The sequence below is a fragment of the Somniosus microcephalus genome, chromosome 6 (assembly GCF_052327205.1).
Source record: "Somniosus microcephalus isolate GS21.2 chromosome 6, FLI_Smic_1.0, whole genome shotgun sequence".
Lineage (NCBI taxonomy): Eukaryota > Metazoa > Chordata > Chondrichthyes > Squaliformes > Somniosidae > Somniosus > Somniosus microcephalus.
In genome coordinates this window covers 62,597,927-62,620,865 of record NC_140992.1, presented here as the reverse complement: position 1 = coordinate 62,620,865, position 22,939 = coordinate 62,597,927, and the positions used below count along the sequence as shown (strand labels likewise).

Below are 22,939 nucleotides of genomic sequence, written 5' to 3'. Positions count from 1 at the left end.
GTCATACTTTGAACAAAAAGTACCCCCCCCCCCTCAGAGTTTTGCTCCCCTTTAAAATCACATTTTTGAAATAGCTCAAAAAGGTTACTGTTGTAAAAATTACAAAATATATCGGATATCCCCAAAATTGGCCTTTTGAAGTATTTATCTTACAAGATGATACGGATCTTTAATTTATCTTCTCATTTAAACCTGTCAGTAAAGCTGTGAATCAATCTGTAATTGGTAACATGATTTAAATACTCAAGTTATCATAGTATTCCACGTTACAGCAGACCGATATTTTGGAATCCAGAAGCTTTGTTAACCCTTGTCAATGTCCATCACAGTATACTTCCCAGTGTTCCAGAAAGGATCATCATTTTTTAGAAGATTGTGTGAACAGTATATAGAAGTAAATTTTTGACTTCACCGCCTGAGCAGTAATCTGTCACCCCCCCATTGTACAAACTGTCTGATTTTCATCCCGTTTATTTCAATTGAATGAAACTCAGGCAGGTTCTACAACGAGCAGGCAATCCACTCTGTCAGTTCACCGCCCAGGCAGTAAAGATGAAAATTTACCTATGCTGCTTAATTTAAGGATTGGAAGTGTCTTTAATTATACTCTGCAGTTGATCATGCATTGCTTATCATTTTTAGTTTAAAATCCCCAATTATAATCTGGCCTGTGCATTTTAAAAATGCTGCATGTCTTTTTTTCTTTCAGCTCAGAAAAGGCAGGGGAAATAGCCACAGTTCCACTCACAAGAGTAAGTGCCTCTTCATTTATTTGTTGCTTATTTACGCTATTTTGTTTTAGGTTAAAATAAAAACCAATGTATATTAGTTAAGATACTGACTAGATTAAGAACATGGTGAAGCAGTGACAGTGGTGAAAACATTTGGGGGGAAAAATTCCGTTTCTTAGCACCTCCCGTTAACACCCTAAGCACTAATGGGACGCAAAGCAACTAGCGCCCGGACTTGGCGATGTTTACGCCGCTCACGAAATTGACCAGACATTTTGCGGCGGCACTAAACACTACAGCCACAATCTCCTGCGCTCACAGATCGTGATGTCAGTCGAGCGTGCAACGCCCCGGTAGCGCCCTAGACCGGATATTGAGTGGCGCCCCCTGCCTTACTGCCTGCCGCTAGCAACGACAGGTTGAGGGGAGCGTTTTGCAGTCAGGAAGGGACTGGGGGAGCGCTATTTAAAGGCGACCGCTTCCTGCCTTTTTTGTCAGCGACATTTTTGCACCACGCATTCTGAGAGAGAGACTTCTGGAGAGATTCAATGCTGTGTGAAGGAGTTTTGGGTACTGAGCAGCACTTTGCAGGTTCATTTTGATTTGATCTTCCTTGCATCGATTTAGAAGAGACTATGGGGGCTGCACTCTGAGCTCTTTCCTTGGGCCTCTCCATTGTTCTTTCCAGCAGATTTGATGTACAGGTCTCTCCAAGCTGAGATTCAAGGCTACAATGAGCAGGGTGTGGATGGAGAGCAAGATTGACCCTCCCCTTTAAGAACTGGCTGGCGCCAGTGTGTGCTGACTGACATCACATGAGCTTTGCCAGTGCTCTGAGGAAGCGCCTCGCTCCTCAGCCTTTGTGCCGTAAGACAGGTGTGTAGTGCCTGATTTAGCACTCCAATCACCTCCAGGGGTGATAAAAGCCAAGTTTGCAGTCAGAGGCGATCATTAGCGCCAGGCGCTAAACTTTGCGCACGGCCGCTAATTGTGCCCCAAATGGGGCGATACCGAATTTCTCCCCCTTGGTTTCCAATTTCTAAATTCACACTATAATCTTGGCTCTAATCTTCAAAAGGCCCAAATGCGCGCTCTCGTGAACTCCTTATGGTTTGCTCATAAGGGGTTAGTGGTTTCCTGTGTGTGGGTCCACCATCTATTCCATGCTGCCATCTTCATTATATGTAAATTTTGCCTTCAAACATAAGAGCAATGGTGATTGAAACAAGAGGGATACTTTTCAATTTGGACTGCCAGCAAGCACCCTCGCCTACCGGCAGTTCAAATCAAAAACTTGGGCATCCACTAACCATGGTTTTCTGACAAATGGTCAGAAAATTGTGAGAAGCTGTGCCCGAATTTCTAATTTCCATTACCGGCAGATAAAGGTTACTACTAACGGGCAGGCTCGTAAAATTATCCATGAGGATAATTCCTTCCTAAAATATATTCTTTATCCCTTCATCATGGTATATATAATGTAATTTACTTAACCTTGTTGTTTTTACTTCTACTGCATTACTTGGTACGTCTTATTAATGTTTCTGTGTCTGTTACAATTTTGGGTTTTTAATGCTGTATATTTCTTTAACATCACTGGCCACTCCCATAAGTGGGTGTTGCATCGACTACAAACCAGATCATGTCTTTATCTGTTCAATATAACGAGATCCAGTGATTGAACAGAGACCCTTTGTTACTGTACTTACCGGAACATAGCGTATACTACTATGTGATCGCCTCATCTTTGTTTGGGGGAAGAATATACACTCATCAGACTGTGACTCAAGCTATAAACCACTAGATAAAATTTGTTGAATATTAAACAGTTAAGTGAACAGTACTCAGTATAAATAGTATATTTATTTAGTAATTACAAATTTTAGTGATGTCCTCGAAATGTCAAAAACAACAAAGAGGCTACTCTTGCATTACCTTTCAACATTAAACTGGCCCTAGAAACACTTCCTTTATTTCTGGAGTCACTGGCCCACCTCTTATCTCTATGGGCTTCCGACAGACTGCAGTTTTCGTCCCATACAAGATGTTTCAAATTTCTTTGAAGCTATCTCAGAGCAAAAGGAACTATGAATCACAGGCCCGATTTTAGCCCAGTGCAGAAATCATGCAGACCAGAGGAGCGGCAAACCCCCTCACTTCATCTTCATGCCCCAGGCCAGTCGCCCACCCGAAACAGGCAGAAGCAGAATGTTAGGCGGCAGGAGGTTGCCAGCTCACAGTTAAGTCACATGGAGGCGGTTTTGGGAGGTTCTTGAGTTCAGGATGGGGGTGGAACCTCGAGCATGCGGGGTGGGGGGGGGGGCGCCTGTACTGCTCCTCCTGGCCCCACAATTAAAGTTTTTAAAAAAGTTTTAAAGACTTACCTGTTTGGGCCTCTTCTTGCTCCAAATCCTCTTGCTGCTGCCCTCATCTGACAGGAAAACCACAACGGCTTCCTCGCTCAGGCCATCAGTTAAAATTGCATTCAGGGCTTGATGACGTCAGCAGATCCCAGTTTGTTTATTTAAAAAAGGACCTTATCGGTTTCAGGCGGGCATCTTTTCCGCCATTTCAGAAGAGCAGGTTAAACTAGAAGACTGCAGGAATGGCATGGGATGTCAGCGGGTAAGTCTGCTGGTCAAATTTAACTGCCCGGATTCCAGGCAGGCAGGGTTAAAATCGCTCCTCACATTTCTCTTAACTACATTGGACGGTCAGCCGTAGGATTCAAAATGATGTTTATCCACACAAGTAAACATGTACTGTAAATAGAATCATAGAATGATACAGCACAGAAGGAGGCCATTCGGCCCACCATGCCTGTGCCAGCTCTTTGGTAGACCTATTCAATTAATCCCAGTCCCCTGCTTCACAGGATGCTGTAATTGAATGGAATGGCTGAATCAATTTTACAATACCCATTAATCTGCTCCAAACACTTTGATGATCTGAGGCCAGTAAACAATCCACGTTGATCAGTGCCTTTGGAATACCAAACCGTAATATATATGCTCTGCACATTGAGAAACAGGTGGCAGTAACTAGTTATAACCCTGTGTGTTCTGCAGCCTACAACAAAGAGTCCAATAAATAATCCAGCATAGACAAAAATGATTCATTTTTACCGCAGTTTGTATAGCTTTTTTGCATCACTTTCTAACATTTACTGCTTCCCTAATGTCCACGTCTCTGCTGCACCACTCTTGTATAGTACTAATGTTGTGTTACCTTTGTGCTATTTTTCAAGTCTTGAATTCTTCCGAATCTACTGGCAGCTCCTCCGAGTTATACACACGTGACAGCAATAGTGGCCATAACTTAGAATCTTTTTTATTTAGTGTTCTTAACACATTTATGTATTATTTTTCAAATTTACTGGATTTGTTATTACCATGTCATCTGTGAAAACTTTAATGCATTAATCTCCAGGTCCCTACAATTGTAATGCAGTGAAGATAAAACATTATAAGTGTGATTTGTTTATAAATAATTCATTCTCTAAGTAGTCTTGACACAGGTATGCATAAATCTTTCTCAGAAGCATATTTTCATATTCTAGATATGATGGTAAGGAAAATAGTAGGGTTTGTTCATTTTAACATGGACTTTCAAATGTAATTAAATGATGCAATTCACTTTCCAGTTTATATATTTTTATGTGATAAAACAGGGCACTACAAACCAGAGCTCACATTATTCAGATCAGACCTGAACTACTTGATAATATATTCTCTTTACGAATCTTGTTGCTTCTCATAAATGTAACTGTAAAAGCATCTAATCAAATAGTGGAGTTGCATCAGTAACTACAACTTATGTATTTTCTTATTGTCACAAATTGGATTTATTGGTAAGGTTTTAGATAAAGAAGTATCTTGCATGTTGAGAGGACTTTATACAGTGTGTAAACAATAGTACTATCACTGTAATTTTATCAGATTATCTTTTATTATCATAATCAACTTGCCAGCCAGATTTGTATTCAGCAGCCTTTACTGTTAAATTGGCTTATAAAAGTACAGTAAATGAAATAGTAAATTTAAAACAGTTTTAAAAAAGAGATGGCAGATGTACTGGAGGTAAAATAAAGGTGTCAATTTTAACACACCCCACCCAGCAGGAACAGGGCAGGGGGAGCTCCTGACCGATCGATTTGACTTACCGACCCGTTCCCAATGTAATAGTGCTGGCCTCCATTTTAACTGCTCACATCATTTAGGTGGCTGAAGCACTCGCCAGAAACAGGTCATGAACCCATGCAAATTAGGGTCGTATGATATAATTAGGATCTCAACATGGTTTTAATTGGGTGGGCCAGAAGCCCCGCCCACAAGCCAGCCCACTGAGTAAAACCTCACAGGATTAGCTCGAGGCACTGACTGACCCACTGGAAGCACTATTAAAAGAGATGTGATGAAATATTCCATTCATCACTCATCAGTATTTCTCTGCCTGTGACTGTGGTTGGTTTCAGTTTCATTTCCATTGTATTGTACTGTGTGTAGGGCTCCGCCCATACCTGGCTCCTGTGTAAGCTGGCCCAGCCTGCAGCACATCCAGTACGGCAGACCTCTGGATGGAAGATACATTCTCCTCTGTGTGTTACCTTCTAAGTCAATAAAAGCCTTGTTTTGTTTCGCTAACATCGAGTCTCGGATTTATTGAGGCACATCAATTTTATTGACTTAATTTTCAACACAATGGACCAACTCTTGAAACCCGAACGTTTGGATTTGGACCAGCATGCTTCGGACGCATCGGCACGCTTCGGACACTGGTTTATGTGTATAGAATTCTTCCTGGACAATTCCGCAGCCGTCAAAGACGCTACGGACGCTGCGAGTATGAAACTCGGAATTCTGCGGAATTGGGTAAGCCACCGGGTTTACCCCCTCATCCAAGACGCCGACACGTACCCGGCCGCCTGCGACATCTTAAAGGCGCATTACCAGCAGCCTACGAATGAGGTGTATGCTAGGCATCTGCTCGCTACTCGCGCACAGCGACCTGGGGAATCGGTGGAGGAGTTCCTAGGCACCCTGAAAACGCTTGGCAAAGATTGCAAGTGCCAAGATGTAAAAGCCGCAGTGTACACTGACGAGCTTGTTCGCGATGCCTTTATCACAGGCCTCAGCTCCACTTACATCCGGCAGAGACTGCTGGAAAAAATGGGATTGGACCTGAAACAGGCTGCGGACACAGCACGATCCCTGGATGTGGCCCAGAGAAACTCGGACGCCTACTCTTCAGCCCGCGCCGTCCACGCCGCCACGTGTGCACCAAGGGCGCCGCCATCTTGGAAGGCATCTTCCCCGCCCGGCAGCCCGACACCGTCGGGGCCCCGCTCTCCCCCCAGAAGCCCTACGACAGCCGCGACGCGTCGGGGACCCAACTGCTACTTCTGCGGGCAGCCGAAGCACACCAGAAACCTGTGCCCGGCGAAAGGCACCACCTGCTTTAAGTGCGGTAAGAAGGGGCACTTCGGGAAGGTGTGCAGAGGGAACCCCGCCGGAAAACCCGCCACCACCGCGTGTGCGCCGTGGGAGCGGCCATCTTGGACGCCATCTTGCCTGACCTCGTGGGGTCCGCCATCTTGTGAGCAGACAGCGTGGACGCCATCTTGTCTCGATCAGGGCCCTACAGTGGCATCGGTCACAGTGGACCAGACCAGGCCGCACCCGCTATCCAAATCAATGGTGGACATCGAGGTAAACGGGTGCAGGGTTAAATGTTTAATTGACGGAAGCACGGAGAGTTTTATCCACCCTGAACTGGTACAACAACTCTCCCTAAAGGTGGTCCCTACTCGGGGTACCATCTCTATGGCTGATAAAACCCAGACATCGACCATTATGGGTTACTGCACGGTACAATTGTCCGTTAACGGAACTGTATACGATAATTTTAAAGTATTAATCATGAAGAATCTATGTGCGAGCGTGATCTTGGGCCTGGATTTCCAGTGCTACCACCAAAGCATCACGCTCAATTACGGTGGGTCCCAGCCGCCCCTCACAGTGTGCGGTCTGGCTACCCTGAAGGTAAAGCCGCCTTCGCTATTCGCGAACCTTACCCCTAACTGCCGGCCAATAGCGACCAAAAGCAGGAGGTACAGCTGGGAGGACAGGCGGTTTATCGCGACCGAGGTAGACAGGCTCCTGAAAGAGCGCATTATTGAACGCAGCAACAGCCCGTGGCGCGCCCAAGTGGTGGTGGTAAGGGGTAGCGAGAAGAAACGGATGGTGATCGACTATAGCCAAACGATCAACAGGTACACCCAACTAGACGCCTACCCGCTACCCCGCATATCAGAAATGGTGAACCAAATCCCCCAATACCGGGTGTTCTCCACCATCGACCTCAAGTCAGCGTACCGCCAGCTCCCTATCAGACCAGAGGACCGCCCGTACACCGCCTTCGAGGCGAACGGACGCCTCTACCAATTCCTCAGAGTCCCCTTTGGGGTGACGAATGGGGTCTCGGTCTTCCAGAGGGAGATGGACCGCATGGTCGATGACCACCACTTGCAGGCAACCTTCCCCTACCTCGACAACGTCACCATCTGCGGTCACAACCAGCAGGATCACGACTCGAACCTCGAGAGGTTCCTGAAAACCGCACAAAAACTCAACCTCACCTACAACGAGGACAAGTGCGTTTACAACACCACGCGCCTCTGCATACTAGGCAGCGTGGTGGAGAATGGGGAAATCGGACCAGACCCCGACCGATTGCGCCCCCTACGGGAGCTGCCCCTGCCCAACACTCCCAAAGCCCTGAAAAGGTGCCTGGGGTTATTTTCTTATTATTCCCAATGGGTCCCCAACTACTCCGACAAAGCCCGCCCCCTCTTGAAAGCATCCTCTTTTCCGCTCTCTGCTGAGGCCCATGCCGCCTTCAAAAGCATTAAGCTGGATATTGAGCGGGCCACGCTACAGGCAGTGGACGAGAACACTCCCTTTCAAGTGGAAAGTGATGCGTCTGACTTTGCCTTGGCGGCCACCCTCAACCAGGCGGGGCGGCCCGTAGCTTTCTTCTCGAGGACCCTCCAAGGGCCCGAGATCAGACACTCCTCCGTAGAAAAGGAGGCCCAAGCCATCGTGGAGGCAGTGCGCCACTGGCGCCACTACCTAGCTGGCAAACGCTTCACCGTACTTACCGACCAGCGTTTATGTTCAATAATAAACAGAGGGGGAAGATTAAAAATGATAAGATTCTTAGGTGGCGGATCGAGCTCTCCACCTTCGATTATGACATCATTTACCGGCCAGGGGCCCTTAACGAATCCCCCGACGCCCTCTCACGAGGGATGTGTGCCAGCGCCACCGGGGATCGGCTACAGACCCTCCACAATGACCTCTGCCACCCAGGGGTCACGCGGCTGTTCCACTTCATAAAGTCCCGCAACTTACCCTACTCGATTGAGGAAGTTCGGTCCCTGACCAGGAACTGTCGCACTTGCGCTGAGTGCAAGCCTCGGTTCTACCGCCCAGATAGAGCCCACTTAATCAAAGCTACACGGCCCTTTGAGCGGCTCAGCTTAGATTTCAAGGGCCCCCTCCCGTCCGTCGACCGCAATGTTTACTTCCTGAACATTGTGGACGAATACTCTCGTTTCCCATTCGCCTTCCCCTGCCCAGACATGACCAGCGCCACGGTCATTAAATGCCTCAACAGCCTGTTCTGCCTGTTCGGTATGCCGAGCTACATCCATACGGATAGGGGGGCGTCCTTCATGAGTGAAGAGCTACGCCAGTACATGCTGTCCAGGGGGATCGCCACGAGCTGTACCACCAGCTACAACCCCCGGGGTAACGGTCAAGTGGAGCGAGAGAACGGGACAGTATGGAAAGCAGTCACTCTAGCTCTAAGGACCAAAGGCCTCCCTATCTCCCGCTGGCAGGAAGTCCTCCCAGATGTGCTCCATTCGATACGGTCGCTATTGTGTACTGCCACTAATGCCACGCCTCACGAGCGAATGTTTGTCTTTCCCCGGAAATCCACCTCAGGCGTATCCATGCCGTCATGGCTCTCCACCCCAGGTCCGGTATTCGTGCGAAGGCATGTGAGGGGCCACAAGACGGACCCTCTCGTGGAGTCAGTGCACCTACTCCACGCCAACCCCCAATACGAGTATGTCCGGCACGCCGACGGAAGGGAGGACACCGTGTCCATAAAAGACGTCGCCCCAGCCGGTAACGACAACAACCACGACAACAGCAGCAACAACGACCACAGCAACTCTTACCCACCCACTACTCTTTCATCACCCCCGGAAGAACATCGACCAACGGTACCCCCACCAACTACCCCTTCAACAACCCTGGCGGCACCCCCGGCAGAGACCCAGGAGGCCACCGGGGACACCCAGCCGACACCCGCGGCACCACAACAGCCACGTCGGTCGCAGAGGACTACCAAACCCCCGAACAGACTAAATCTATAGAAGGGGTGAATGTGATGAAATATTCCATTCATCACTCATCAGTATTTCTCTGCCTGTGACTGTGGTTGGTTTCAGTTTCATTTCCATTGTATTGTACTGTGTGTAGGGCTCCGCCCATACCTGGCTCCTATGTAAGCTGGCCCAGCCTGCAGCACATCCAGTACGGCAGACCTCTGGATGGAAGATACATTGGGCTAAAAATTCGGTATCGCCGCGCCAGGTCTTTAGTGCCCAAATTTTTGCGCTCGCCCGGATTCCCGTAGCGCCCGCCTGAAATTCAGTTGCGCCGCCCCAAGACGGAGGCGGGCGCTATTGCAGGGTTTGGCCGCCTCGTTTGGGGCGATGAAAGTCAGTTTCAGGCGTCCAGCTGCCGCTGCGGCACCCGATGCGGTGCGGCAGGCTGGGGTACTGCAGGCCTCCTCCTTCTCTTAAGGAGGAGCTGCCTGCAGCCGTGAGATCGCCGCTGGATTCCCCCGGCAAATGAGCCCGGCACCACGGAGAAGTGCCGGGCTCGCAGGAGTCAGACACCAATGCCGGGGGGGTGGTGCAGGAGTCCGGGGAGGGAGGTGCGGCCAGGCGGCCGCCGGGAAAGCGGCCGGCCGCCCCTCCACCTTTATGCGCGGCCGCAACTGAATTTGGCCATCGGCACGGAATAGCATTGGAACCGGGGCGCTGCGCACACCGATGACGTCATCGGTGCCGGCGCAGCGCTACCGGCTAACGCCGATGTTAGGGACCAACTGAATTTCGGGCGCTAAAAAACTTCCGGCGCAAACCACTCTATAGCCAATAAGTGGGTGCAAACGCGACTGAATTTCTAGGCCATTCTCTGTGTGTTACCTTCTAAGTCAATAAAAGCCTTGTTTTGTTTCGCTAACATCGAGTCTCGGATTTCTTGAGGCACATCAAGAGGTACTCAGCTGCAGGTCCTCACGTCATAGGAATTTGTGTGTTATTGTGCTTAGTGGCGTTCCAAAGGATTTTGAAACTTGGAGATTGGTTGTTTCTCTTTCTTTTTGCCTTACCATGAATAAGCTCTCACAGCTTATCATGGGTGCCATTTTTGCTTCATTACTTTGGATGGCAAATTTGAGGAGGCAGAAGTACTTGACCAGAGGGTTAGGAGATGTTAGCCTTGGGACCCAGGTCTCATGTGTGCTGCTTTTAAAAGAAGGAAGCTTGTAGAGCATCACATGTACTGGATGGGTGCCATATGCCTCCTGTGGTATCTTTTTTTTATTTGTTCCTGGGATGTGGGCTTCACTAGCAAGGTCAGCATTTATTGCCCATCCCTAATTGCCCTTAAGAAGGTGGTGATGAGCCGCCTTCTTGAACCACTGCAGTCCGTGTGGAGATCCCACAGTGCTGTTAGGGAGGGAGTTCCAGGATTTTGACCCAGTGATGATGAAGGATCAGCGATATACTTCTAAGTCAGGATGGTGTGTGACTTGGAGGGGAACTTGGAGGTGGGGGTGTTCCCATGCGCTGAGGCCCTTGTCCTTCTAGGTGGAAGAGGTTGCAGGTTTGGGAGGTGCTGCCGAAGAAGCCTTGGCGAGTTGCTGCAGTACATCTTGTAGATGGTACACACTGCAGCCACGGTGCACCAGTGGTGGAGGGACTGAATGTTTAAGGTGGAGGATGGGTTGCTAATCTGACGAGTGTGGTCTAGCAGATGTGATCTATTTTGGAGCAATGTGTACTTTTTCACGGCTCAGCTGGAAGCCAGAAAGCTCCTAGAAAAGAATGTAAATGAAGCTATGTTTAGAAGATGTCCTATAGCTGAGTCCAATTCTAGAAGAACCTATAATGCATTGTGGTAGCAGTGGTGTTGCTCTTTGTTAAAAGAATCATCTAGAAACCTTTCTTTAAAAAAAATCAGAGAATGAGTTTGCCAGAAATCAGACAAGACAAAGACATGAAAAAGACAATGCATACGAGTAGATAGGAGAAGAGATTTAAAAGGGTAGACAAATGGCTTCTTTCCATATTATCCCCCAAATAAGTTTGAATTCAGTAAGCTAGCAGAATGGCCAAAATGGGTAAAGCAACTTGAAAAAACATTAATTGCTTGAAGCTTAAATAACAAAGAAGGGCTGAATCATATTAGCACATTCATATAATCAATGGATGAAGAAATAGAAGATACTCTGTGTTCTTTACACTTGTTCAATTTATTTATGAATCAATATAAGATTGATTCAAAAAACATTTTATAGCCTTTGGAAACCTAATTTTTGAAAGAGCTAAATCATACTTTTTGGCCAAACACTGTGGCAATGGTACTCTGCATGGTAAAATATTTGCAATATTGTATTGGGATATCATATGAGATGAGAGACAGTTTGAGAAATATATCCAATATATGCCAAGAGAAAGTTGTATGGCAATTAAAAGTTGTATCAGTTTAGGCTAGGATTTGGTTTTTGGGAGTACAGCTAAGTTTATTGTTGCTTCAGCTCATCTGCTTCTGAAACCCTCATCAATGCTTTTGTTACCTCCAGACTCAACTATTCTAATCCTCTACTGGAGGGCCTCCCATCTTGCACCCTCCGTAAACTTGAGCTCATCCAAAACTCTGCTGCCTATATCCTAACTCGGACCAAGTCCCGTTCACCCATACACCCCTGTGCTCGCTGACCTACATTGGCTCCTGGTCTGGCAACTCCTCAGTTTTAAAATTCTCATCCTTATATTCAAATTCCTCCATGGCCTTGCCCCTCCCTACATCTGTAAGCTTCTTCAATCCTACATCCTTCCAAGATCTCTGTGCTCCTCCAACCCTGGTCTCATGCGCATCCCTGTGTTTCATCGCTCCACCATTGGTGGCTGTGTCTTCAGCTGCCTAGGCCCCAATTCCCTCCCTAAACCCCTCTGTCCCTCCACCTCTCCTCCATTAAGACACTCCTCAAAACCTACTTCTATGACCAAGCTTTTGGTCACCTGTCCTAATATTTCCTTATGTTGTTCGGTGTCAAATTTTGTTTAGTAATACTCCTGTGAAGCGCCTTGGGACATTTTACTACATTAAAGACACTATATAAATGTAAGTTGTAGTTGTTGTTGTTATGTGCCATGACTGAATTATAGGACCCAGACCAAACTAAAATGAAAATTGTGTCACCTCCTCCTAGGCATGCTACACTGCTAACTTCTTGGGTGGGGTGTGCTGGAATGCCAAACAGGGCAGACCTCTATTGCTCCTTCTCTTTAAAAAAAAAACATAAGGGGATACCAAAAAATGGTGTAGATAAAGCTTCAAAATGCAGCTAAAATGTTTACATCTGGACTCTTTAAATACACTTGCATAAACAACACACCCTCATAAACAACACACCCCATCAGCCTTAGACACCCATTTTACGAGTGGGTAAATGGCTGAGCGATTTAAGTGGATATCTAAATTATGTCATCAGTGGCTCATTTTTTAATATAATTATGTGCAAACTGGTGCAAGTTTCTGGCACCAGTACAAAACCTGACCAAATAAATTGAATGGGGCGCAAAATGAATGGAATATCTGGTTTAACAGATCTCTGCCTGTTTTTGGGTGGTCCACTTTATGCCCGTTAATCAAGCATAATCGATAGGAAAATGAACTGCACAGTTGCATCATTTGCTTAACAACGTGCAATTATGAGTTATAGCATTACATGCCCAACAGCAAAGAATGATTTACAATAATTTTGAACAGATTATTGTAACCATGGTAACCAAGTATCGGTTGTCTCTTGATTTCCCCCCACCCTTTGAATTTCTTTTCCTTAGGTGTTCTTTCATTTACTGTCATCTATTGGCAAAAATGGATACTGCAAGAGCCCTTTTTATTGAGGATGTACATTTTTTGGTTAAGAGATGCTCCAAACCAATAGTTTCACAACAGTAATATTTTTCATAGTGTCTCAAATCAGATTTTTAATTTAAGTACATTTCCATGCTACTGCCATTAATGAATAGTAATTACATCAAACAGTAATGTAACATTTTATGTCAAAATGTGTTGGCAGTCAATGAGCCATTCACAAATAACACGTAAATGATTTAATTATGCAAATATATAGAATTGAAGGCAAATTATTGACCTGGTTAGGAAATTGGCTGAGTGACAGGAGTCAGAGAGTAGGGAAATAACAACAGAACATGTTGGAAAAACTCAGCAGGCCAGGCAACATCCGTGGAGAGAAATTAGAGTCAACGTTTCGGGTCAAGACTAAAGAGGCACAGGGAATGAAATAGATTAAGAGGCCGGGCTGGGAGAGAACAAAAGAGAAGAGACACTAAGAGGTATTCAAAACAAGACGAGATGGTGATAGAACTAGTGGAGACAAAAGACAGCTCTAGATTTTTGAGTTTTTCCAGCATTTTCTGTTGTTATTTCGGTTATTTCAGATTTCCAGCATCTGCAGTATTTTGCTATCGTCAGAGAGTAGGGATATTGGGCAGGTACTCTAATTGGCAGGGATGTGACTAGTGGTGTCCTGCAAGGATCTGTGTTGGGGTCTCAACTATTCACCATATTTATTAATGACTTAGATGGTGGGATAGAAGGCCACATGTCCAAGTTTGCCGATGACGCAAAGATAGGCAGCATTGTAAGCAGTATAGTTGGAAGCTTAAAATTACAAAGAGATATTAATAGATTAAGCGAATGGGCAAAACAGTGGCAAATGGATTTCAATATAGGCAAATGTGAGGTCATCCACTTTGGACTTAAAAAGACAGAGGCCTAGAAATTCGGTGGGCTGTGCCACCAGTTAGCAGCAAAAGAGGGCACTTAGTGGGTTTAGCGCCACTGGCCACGCCTCCCGCGAAATTTAGAGGGGCACTAATGGCGGCGTTAGCCAGTAGCGCTGCGCCGCCACTGATGACGTCATCGGTGTGTGCAGCGCCCCGCTACCGCCCCGATCGCGATATTTGGTAGCGCCCCCCGCTGTAACGCCGGTCGCAATTTGCGACCGGTTCAGGGGGGCCTACCTGCGGCGGTAGAGGCGCAAATTAAAGGAGAGGTGCGGGGCAGCCATCTTTGTTGTTGGCTGCCTGCCAGCACCTCTCTGCGCTCCCGTTCCCGGCCTCCTAACCACCCCCCCCCCCCCCCGCGTTGTGCCGGCTGTGTCCCAAGAGCCCAGCACTTCTCCTCAGTGCCGGGCTCTTTTGCCGGCACTCGTGCTCTTCGAGCGCGCTGCAGCAGGCCCTTCCCCTTTAAGAAGGGGAGGAAGGCCTGCAGTACCGCAGCGCGCCGTGCCGCAGCGCGTGGCACGTTGTGCTGCGATTTTCAGTTGCAGCGCCCCAAGACGGATGCGGGGCGCCTCGAGTAGCGCCGCACTTCCGTTTGGGGCGCTCAAACTGAATATCCGGCTGGCGCTCGCGGCTCCTTCCGGGGCAGCACTTCCGGCGCCCAGGCGAGACTGGCACCCCAAATGGGGTGCCACCGAATTTCTAGGCCAGAGTACTTTCTAAATGGTGAAAAGCTAGAAACATTGGAGGTCCAAAGAGAGTTGGGGGCCCATGTACATAGATCATTAAAGTGTCATGAACAGGTACAGTAAATAATCAAAAGGGCTAATGGAATGCTGGCCTTTATATCTAAGAGGACTAGAATACAAGGGGGTAGAAGTTATGCTGTAGCTATATAAAACCCAAGTTAGACCACACCTGGAGGACTGTGAGCAGTCTGGGCATCGCACCTTAGGAAGGATATTTTGGCCTTGGAGGGAGTGCAATGTAGATTTACTTGAATGATACCTGCACCCCAAGGGTTAACTTATGAGGAGAGATTACACAAATTAGGGTTGTATTCCCTAGAATTTAGAAGGTTAAGGTGCAATTTGATCAAAGTTTTCAAGATTTTAAGGGGAACTGATAGGGTAGATAGAGAGAAACTATTTCCCCTGGTTGGGGAGTCTAGGACTAGGGGGCACAGACTTAAAATTAGAGCCAGGCCTTTCAGGAATGAAGGTAAGTAATACCTCTACATGCAAAGGGTGGTAGAAGTTTGGAACCCTCTTCCACAAATGGCAGTTGATGCAGGGTCAATTGTTAATTTTAAACCTGAGATTGATAGGGCTAAAAATTTGTGTCTTCAGTGCCACTGGTGGTGCTAAAACGCCGGCTGGCACTCTACCACCAGCTGGTAGCATTTCCAGCAGCGGGCATCATTCGAGTTGCCGGTATCGATGCCGGTAAACTCGATTGCTGGGTTCATTTAAATTACAGAGCTCATGACGTCAGTGAGTGCGCAATGCTCACTTGATGCCCAATCTCCTAATTTGCTTTTGGCCATTGCAATTATTGGCTGGAGAAAGCAACAACAGGTAGAGCTGGCGTGTTGCAGCAGGAAGCCGGCTCCAGCGACGCTATTTAAAGGGATCATCACCAATCACTCACACCTGACAGGGTTTTGCAGTTTGAGTGGCTGTGTGCTGCTTCCTGCAACTGCAAGAGTATTCTTTAGTTATTTCAAGGTTATTTGGTATCGGGGAGTGTTTTGGCAAGCACAAAACTCCCTCATTTTTGAAACGCTTCAAACTACAACACTTGCTAAAAGGCGTGGGGGTTGTACTGACAGTCGACCTCGCCCTCCAGGATCTACAGCGGAGGCAGCAAGAAAGACGGGAACATGTATGCAGAGGGAGGAGGAGGACCATCAGGGCTCTCAGCAGGAGGTCTTACCCACCTGGGGTCTTCGACAGCACTTCTATCTCCAATTAAGCGAGGAGCAGTGTATTAGGAGGCTCCACTTCACCAAGGAGGTGGTCACAGAACTCTGCCAACTCTTCAACCAGACTTCCAGCCTCAGACCAGAGCGACCACCGCTCTCCCAGTGGCAGTCAAGGTCACCATGGCCCTCAGTTTCTTTGTCAGCGGATCCTTCCAGTCTGCAGCAGGAGACATATCTAACATCTCACAGTTCGCCGTCCATCACTGAGGCTCTCTACACTAGGAGAAGAGACTACGTTGGCTTCCCTCTCACCAGAAAGAAGCAGGACGAGCGTGCATGTGGCTTTTGCAGGATAGCCAACTTTCCCATGGTGCAGGGCGCCATCGACTGCACCCATGTGGCTTTACGGGTGCCGCATGACAATCCTGACATCTTCTGTAACCACAAAGGCTACGACTCACTTAATGTGCATTTGGTGTGCGACCATGTACAGTGAATCCACGATGTCAATGCCCGCTATCCTGGCGGCAGCCACGATGCCTTCATCCTGAGTCAGTCCAGTGTGCCAGCACTCTTCTAGCCACCACATCAAGCTCGAGGGTGGCTGCTCAAAGACGAGGGCTATCTGCTCTCCACCTGGCTCATGACTCCCCTCCGCAAACTCAACACTCATGCCCAGCACTCATATAATGAGAGCCATGCTAGCACCAGGAACATCATTGAGCAGACCATCGGCCTACTGAAGCAACAGTTCCGCTGCCTTGACCACTCGGGAGAAGCCCTCCAGTACTCGGCTGAGCGGGTGTCCCATTACTTGGTGGTCTGCTGCATGCTTCACAACTGGGCCATCATGAAGGCGCAGCCCTTGACAGCAGGGATTGCAGGACCACATCAGGAGGAGGACGAGGAGAAGGAACATGAGGGAGGGAGGGAGGAGGCAGACAATCGACCTTCTGGACGGGCTGCCCGTGACCGGCTCAGATTCGCATGATTGAAACCCCAGATCCCCGTTGCTCACCACATCCCCATCATACCATCTCTGTTTCACGGTATATCACAGCATTCACCTGGGCACAAAGCTGAAATGAGAGACCCCACAAAAGATTCCAAACACAATAAATTTATCTATAATCAAATCACACATATTTACATTAATACTATTAACTAATCACTATTGTGCAATCCCTTAGTGTCTGTCTTTCGTATGCCCTTTCCTGATCTCGTGCTCCTACGACGTGCTCCCCCAGTGACTGTAGCACGGCTAGTGAAAGGCTGCTGAATTTCCATGCAGGAGACTTCAGATGGCCTTGCAGGATGACTTCGACCAGCTCTGGGCCTGGAAGGCCCGGCTGTAGACTGCACCACCTTGGCATGTGTGGCAGCAGCCTGGGCTTGCTGGCTGATAGACAGCAACAAGGGTAATGGCGGAGTGGCCGTGGCGGGAGTAGGAATGCTGTCATCCTGAGAGGACAGCAGCTTCCTGCTCCACTGACCCACTGCCACTCCCCCGGGGCAGCGTCTCAGTATTCCTAGCAATCTGTTGGAGCACAGATTGCTGGCCTGTTGCAACATCCTGAAAGCCCCAGTCGATGGTGGTAAACCCAGTCATGATGGCAGCAGTCAATGCTTGGGTGGCTTCAAGCTGAGTTTGTATGAGAGCAGTCTGAGCTTTTACTGTAGCACTAAGATGTTGGGTCGCTTCCACCTGTGCTGTAATGGAAGCTGCGACATTGCCCATCATGCTTGCCATCACGTTTGGGTTGCCATGGTCTCTCTGGGAGTGTACCATGCTCCATGCTCTGCGCTGAGCCCTGTGCACTGTGGGAGGCGGACTCCTCCATGCTCCTTGATATTGCTGAGAGGCTCTCTGGCAGGCTTGCCATTGCACCTATCATCTACGTGTGCGTGCCCATCACCCTTCTGAAGACCTCCTCATCGAGGTCCTCAACTGAGTCCTGTGCAGCCGAAATCGTGCGCGAACTCACCCTCCGGGGAGCTGGCTCCTGAGCTACCCTTTTCCCCTGGCCTTGCTGCAGCCCACTCTGTGCAGATCCCGCTATTTCACTAGCCTCTAAAGTATGCGTACTGCCAGTATCTGAGCTAGTGCCTGCGAGTGACAGATGCAGTGACGCGGTATCTTCTTCCTCCTCCCCTCGCTCTTTGCGGTGCCCTCGGGGACAGGCTGCTCGGGTGCTTGCTCATTATCTGAAAGCAGAAAAACATAAGAGTCAGGTTATGGTGAGGGACGGGGGGTGGGGGCATATAGCCTGAGTAGCTTGAAAGGGAGAAAAGATTGTGGGCTGAGGAAGAAGTAGGGTGTGAGAAGAAGGATTAAGAATGAACATACCGCTGTTGAACCAAGGCGGCCAACATCACCGGTGGCCATGGCGTTGACGACGTGGCGCCCAATTATATCAAGCATTCGATTCTCCAGCTGGCTCGGCTCTTCAAGATCCGCCTAGCTCCCACCTGTCCACTCTTGCTCCCGGCGATTCTGTGCCAGTTTGACCTGCAAGAGAAAGAGAAGTGTTAAGTGAGTTCAGTGGAATGTGTTTGGGTGATGTGCCTGCCATAGTTGAATAGCTGTCATTGTGTGCAAGGTTTGATATGTGGGTGTGAGTGGTGATAGGTAGAGATTGTTGGTAGGTGAGTGCTGGGGGTGTGGTGCATTGAGCAGTGCATGAAGCTTGTGGTGCAGATGATGGTATGTGGCATTTGCTGAAGCCTTCACTCACCCTGACCACCCGTGTGAGGTAGTTAAACCTCTTCCTGCACTGGGTGTGGGTCCTGGGGACCGCAGTGCTACCCATGACGTCTGCAAACTCCCTCCACATAGTTCGGGATATTTGTGGCGAGGGCCTCCTGCCAGTTTGCGGATACAGGACCGCCCAGCTCCTCTCCACCACGAACACCAATGCCTCAGGAGCTTCATCTGAGAACTGACGGCCTCTCTCCCTCCGTCTCCGGTCTGCCATGGCTGCAATTGATCTCTTCTTAACGTTGGTTGCTTTGCTGTTGGGGCAGCTTCAGACCCAACAAGCCTGTCAATGAGGTGGATAAAGCCTGTGGCAATCATGAGTTGCAATTAGACTGTCCCCGATACTGATCCAGCTGGTCAGTGTAACGCCAATGAGCTGGAGTTTTAAGACGATATGACTACAATCATGTTAATGAGGAGTGAGCACGAACTTTGTGTGTTACCTAGACCATCTTCAGGTGGCGCAGCTTAACCGTATTTAGTCTAAACACTGCCCGTTTCTTGGCTACAACGAATTTCTGGACCTGGTGCTTGATGCTAAGGAGGCTAATGCTGCTGGAATGCATAAACCTCATTAAAGGTCAAAAAAAATGTAAGTTAAGGTTATGATAGGATGGACATTGCTTTGGGGCAACTCCCAAGTTATATGGGTGCTGAAATCCAGCATGGTGATTCCAACCCTCAGTAGCACGAGCATTTCCAAACCACATTACAGTACCTGTACTCTGCACCAAAGCTACGCAGCAGCCCTGATGATACAGGGACCTTCCCCCGATCGGCATCAGTGCTGTGACACCAAGGATTACATTATCAGTCCCGTAGGCAGTTCACTGAGCAAGAGGTTATAATCTAACTTTCTACAATTCATACTTTTAGCGCCCCACCGCCGGAAATTCAGTTGTAGCGCCCCAAGCGCTACTGATTAAAGGGGAGGGGCCTAGCGCTATGCGCACCGGGGCCCTGCTAGACCACCTGGGAGCGGGGTGCCATGAAAACAGCCTGGCACGCAAGAGGCTGAGCGATCACGGCTGGCACCCTGAGAAAGAAAGAAGGGGGCAGGTGCTGGCAGTCGGCCCCAAAAAAATGGTCGCCTGACACCAGTCCCTTTTAATAGCACCGCCGCAAGAACGCCCCCCCAGACCCTGTCGGACATATCGTCCGGCGATAGGTCAGGGGGCGTAAGCGAACTTTGCGGCCGGGGCGTTGCACACGGCGACGATGTCACCGCTGGTGGTGCAGCACCGCAGGGTGCTACTGGCTACCACCGCCGCTAACCTCCCGCTGCATTTCGCGGGCGGCTCTAGCGGCGCCGCGACCGGGCGCTAGGGGATTTGCGCCCCGCTAACGAGAGGCAAATATCAACCCAATTTCCCCCCAATATGTCATAAAAAATAAGGGGCTCGATTTTGCCAGGCCCGAGGAGGCGGCGTCGGAGGTGTGCGAGGTGATAAAATCACATTAAATGGCAGGCAGCTCTGATCCTGCCTCCGAGCAATTTTCCCAGAATCGGGGTTTCAGACCCCGTTTCCATCCTGCCTCCAAAAGGCGGGATAGGCCCTTAAGGCCCTTAACAACCAGTTAAGTGCCTCTATGATCCCATTTTGAGAGGCCTTTCTGAATTTAACACTTTCCCCCCCAATGCTGCACGTCTCCTCTGGAACATGCCAGGTAATCCTGGCGGCCTTACAAGTGGATTGCTCACTAACAGCTGCAGCTCCACCATTAAAAAGGAGTTTTCAGCAATCATCATTTGCAGATGGCAGAACTTTGTTGTCTCAGGTCTGGGGGAACATTTAGCCGGCTACTCATTGTTGTGGAAGTTTGGAGCCTGAGACCCATCTCCAGCGTGACCTCCTGGGAAACCCCTCTCCCCACCTTGACTGAGCGCTTCCTCAACTGAGGTATATAGCAGAAGCATGGGAACCATTTATTTCCTTTCCTCCTGGACAGTGGGGAGTGCGGCTGTCGCTGGTTCTGTGGGGGAGTAAAGGAAAGAGTTAGACATGTGAGATAAACGTTGCATGCACATTGAATTGTGCAGCTGATCATAAGTCAATCTGTTAGTGCATCAGAATCAATATCAGTCACTCATGCAATGTCAATGAGAGAGATGAAAAACTATTCTGTCATCAGCTTGCACTGATGCGCCCGTCTGTCCGTCCCCCACTTGCGCATCCTCCTCCACTCCCACAATCTCCAGGGCCGCCGCCTCCGCAGTGGTGAGCTGGGCTATTGAGGGTGGCTCTCCTCCTGTCCTCGTACTTTCCCTGTTATTGTGGGCTCTCTTTTCCTGCAATGAGGGACACAAGTGGAGTTTGAGTGAGAATGAAGGAGTGAGTGTAGAGAATCCATAGCATAGATGCTTAGAAGGACACAAAGATGGAGTGAGGCGCCGAGACCAAGGACCAAGTGTAATTGGTGGGATTGATTTGATTTAATTTAATTTGAATTAATTAAAGGGTAAGTCATGGCAGGGCAGCTCGGCGCCATAGTATGCTTCTCCTGCACTATGTGGGAAATCAGGGACACTTCCTGTGTCCCTGACGACCATGTGTGCGGGAAGTGTATCCAGCTGCAGCTACTGACAGACCGCATTGCGGCGCTGGAGCTGCGAGTGGATACATACTGGAGCATTCGCGATGCTGAGGACGTCGTGGATAGCACGTATAGGAAGTTGGTCACAGCGCAGGTAAAGGCTGCACAGGCAGGAAGAGAATGGGTGACCACCAGGCAGAGTAGTAGGCGCAGGCAGGTAGTGCAGGGGTCCCCTGTGACCATCCCCCTCTCAAACAGATATACCGCTTTGGATATTGTTGGGGAGGATGACTTATCAGGGGAAGGCAGCAGCCAACTTCCTGGCACCATGGGTGCTTCTGCTGCACAGGACGGGAGGAAAAAGAGTGGGAGAGCTATAGTAATAGGGGATTCTATTGTAAGGGGAATAGATAGGCGTTTCTGTGGCCGCAAACATGACTCCAGGGTGGTATGTTGCCTCCCTGGTGCACGGGTCAAGGATGTCTCAGAGCGGCTGCAGAACATTTTGGAAGGGGAGGGTGAACAGCCAGTTGTCGTGGTGCATATAGGTACCAACGATATAGGTAGAAAATGGGATGAGGTCCTAAAAGCTGAATATAGGGAGTTAGGAGGTAAATTAAAAAATAGGACCTCAAAGGTAGTACTCTCAGGATTGCTACCAGTGCCACATGCTAGTCAGAGTAGAAATAGAAGGATATTTCAGATGAATATGTGGCTAGAGGAATGGTGCAAGGGGGAGGGATTCAAATTCCTGGGACATTGGACCGGTTCTGGGGGAGGTGGGACAAGTACAAACCAGACGGTTTGCACCTGGGCAGGACCGGGACCGATGTCCTAGAGGGAGTGTTTGCTACTGCTCTGGGGGAGGGTTTAAACTAAAATGGCAGGGGTTTGGGAACCTGAGCAGGGAGACAGAGGAAAGGGAAACAAGGATAGAAGCAAAAGACAGGAAGGAGAAAAACAAAGGTGGAAGTCAGAGAAATCAAGGGTTTAAATCAAACATGGCCACAGTAAATAATAATTCTAAAATGTGTAAGAGTGTTAAAAAAACAAGCCTGAAGGCCTTGTGTCTTAATGCAAGGAGCATTCGTAATAAGGTGGATGAATTAGCTGCGCAAATAGAGGTAAACGGATATGATATGATTGGGATTACGGAAACATGGCTCCAGGGTGACCAAGGCTGGGAACTCAACATCCAAGGATATTCAATATTCAACAAAGCTAGGCAAAAAGGAAAAGGAGGTGGGGTAGCATTGCTGGTTAAAGAGGAGGTTAACACAATTTAAAGGAAGGATACTAGCTCTGATGATGTGGAATTTGTATGGGTAGAACTGAGAAATACCAAGGGGCAGAAATCGTTAGTGGGAGTGGTATACAGACCTCCAAACAGTAATGCGAAGGTTGGGGATGGCATTAAACGGGAAATTAGAGACGTGTGCAATAAGGGCACAGCAGTTATCATGGGTGACTTTAATCTACATATAGTTTGGGCTAACCAAATTAGCAACAATACTGTGGAGGAGGAATTCCTGAAGTAGATGCGGGATGGTTTCCTGGACCAATATGTCGAGGAACCAACTAGAGATCAGGCCATCTGAGACTGGGTATTATGTAATGAGAAATAATTAATTAGCAGTCTTGTTGTGTGAGGCCCCTTGGGTCGGAGCAGTCATAATATGATAGAATTCTTCATTAAGATGGAGAGTGAAGTAGTTGACTCAGAGACTAGGGTTGTACTGGCCGCGCTAGACGTGCTCCTATCGAGCTATCCAGCAAGTTAAACACTCATTCAAAAATAATTCTTCTGAAGCGGT

At 48.5% G+C, this 22,939-nt stretch overlaps 1 protein-coding gene across 4 annotated transcripts in view; it reads left to right on the top strand.

Annotated features, from left to right (window-relative positions):
- The window catches only part of LOC147115764 (uncharacterized), a 500,089-nt gene that overhangs the window by 358,709 nt on the left and 118,441 nt on the right, over positions 1–22,939 (top strand). For all 4 annotated transcript variants that reach the window (XM_085990285.1, XM_085990282.1, XM_085990283.1 and 1 more), the window contains one exon: positions 710–752. In XM_085990285.1, the coding sequence (XP_085846411.1) occupies positions 710–752 (43 nt within the window). The remainder of the gene's footprint in view (positions 1–709; positions 753–22,939) is intronic.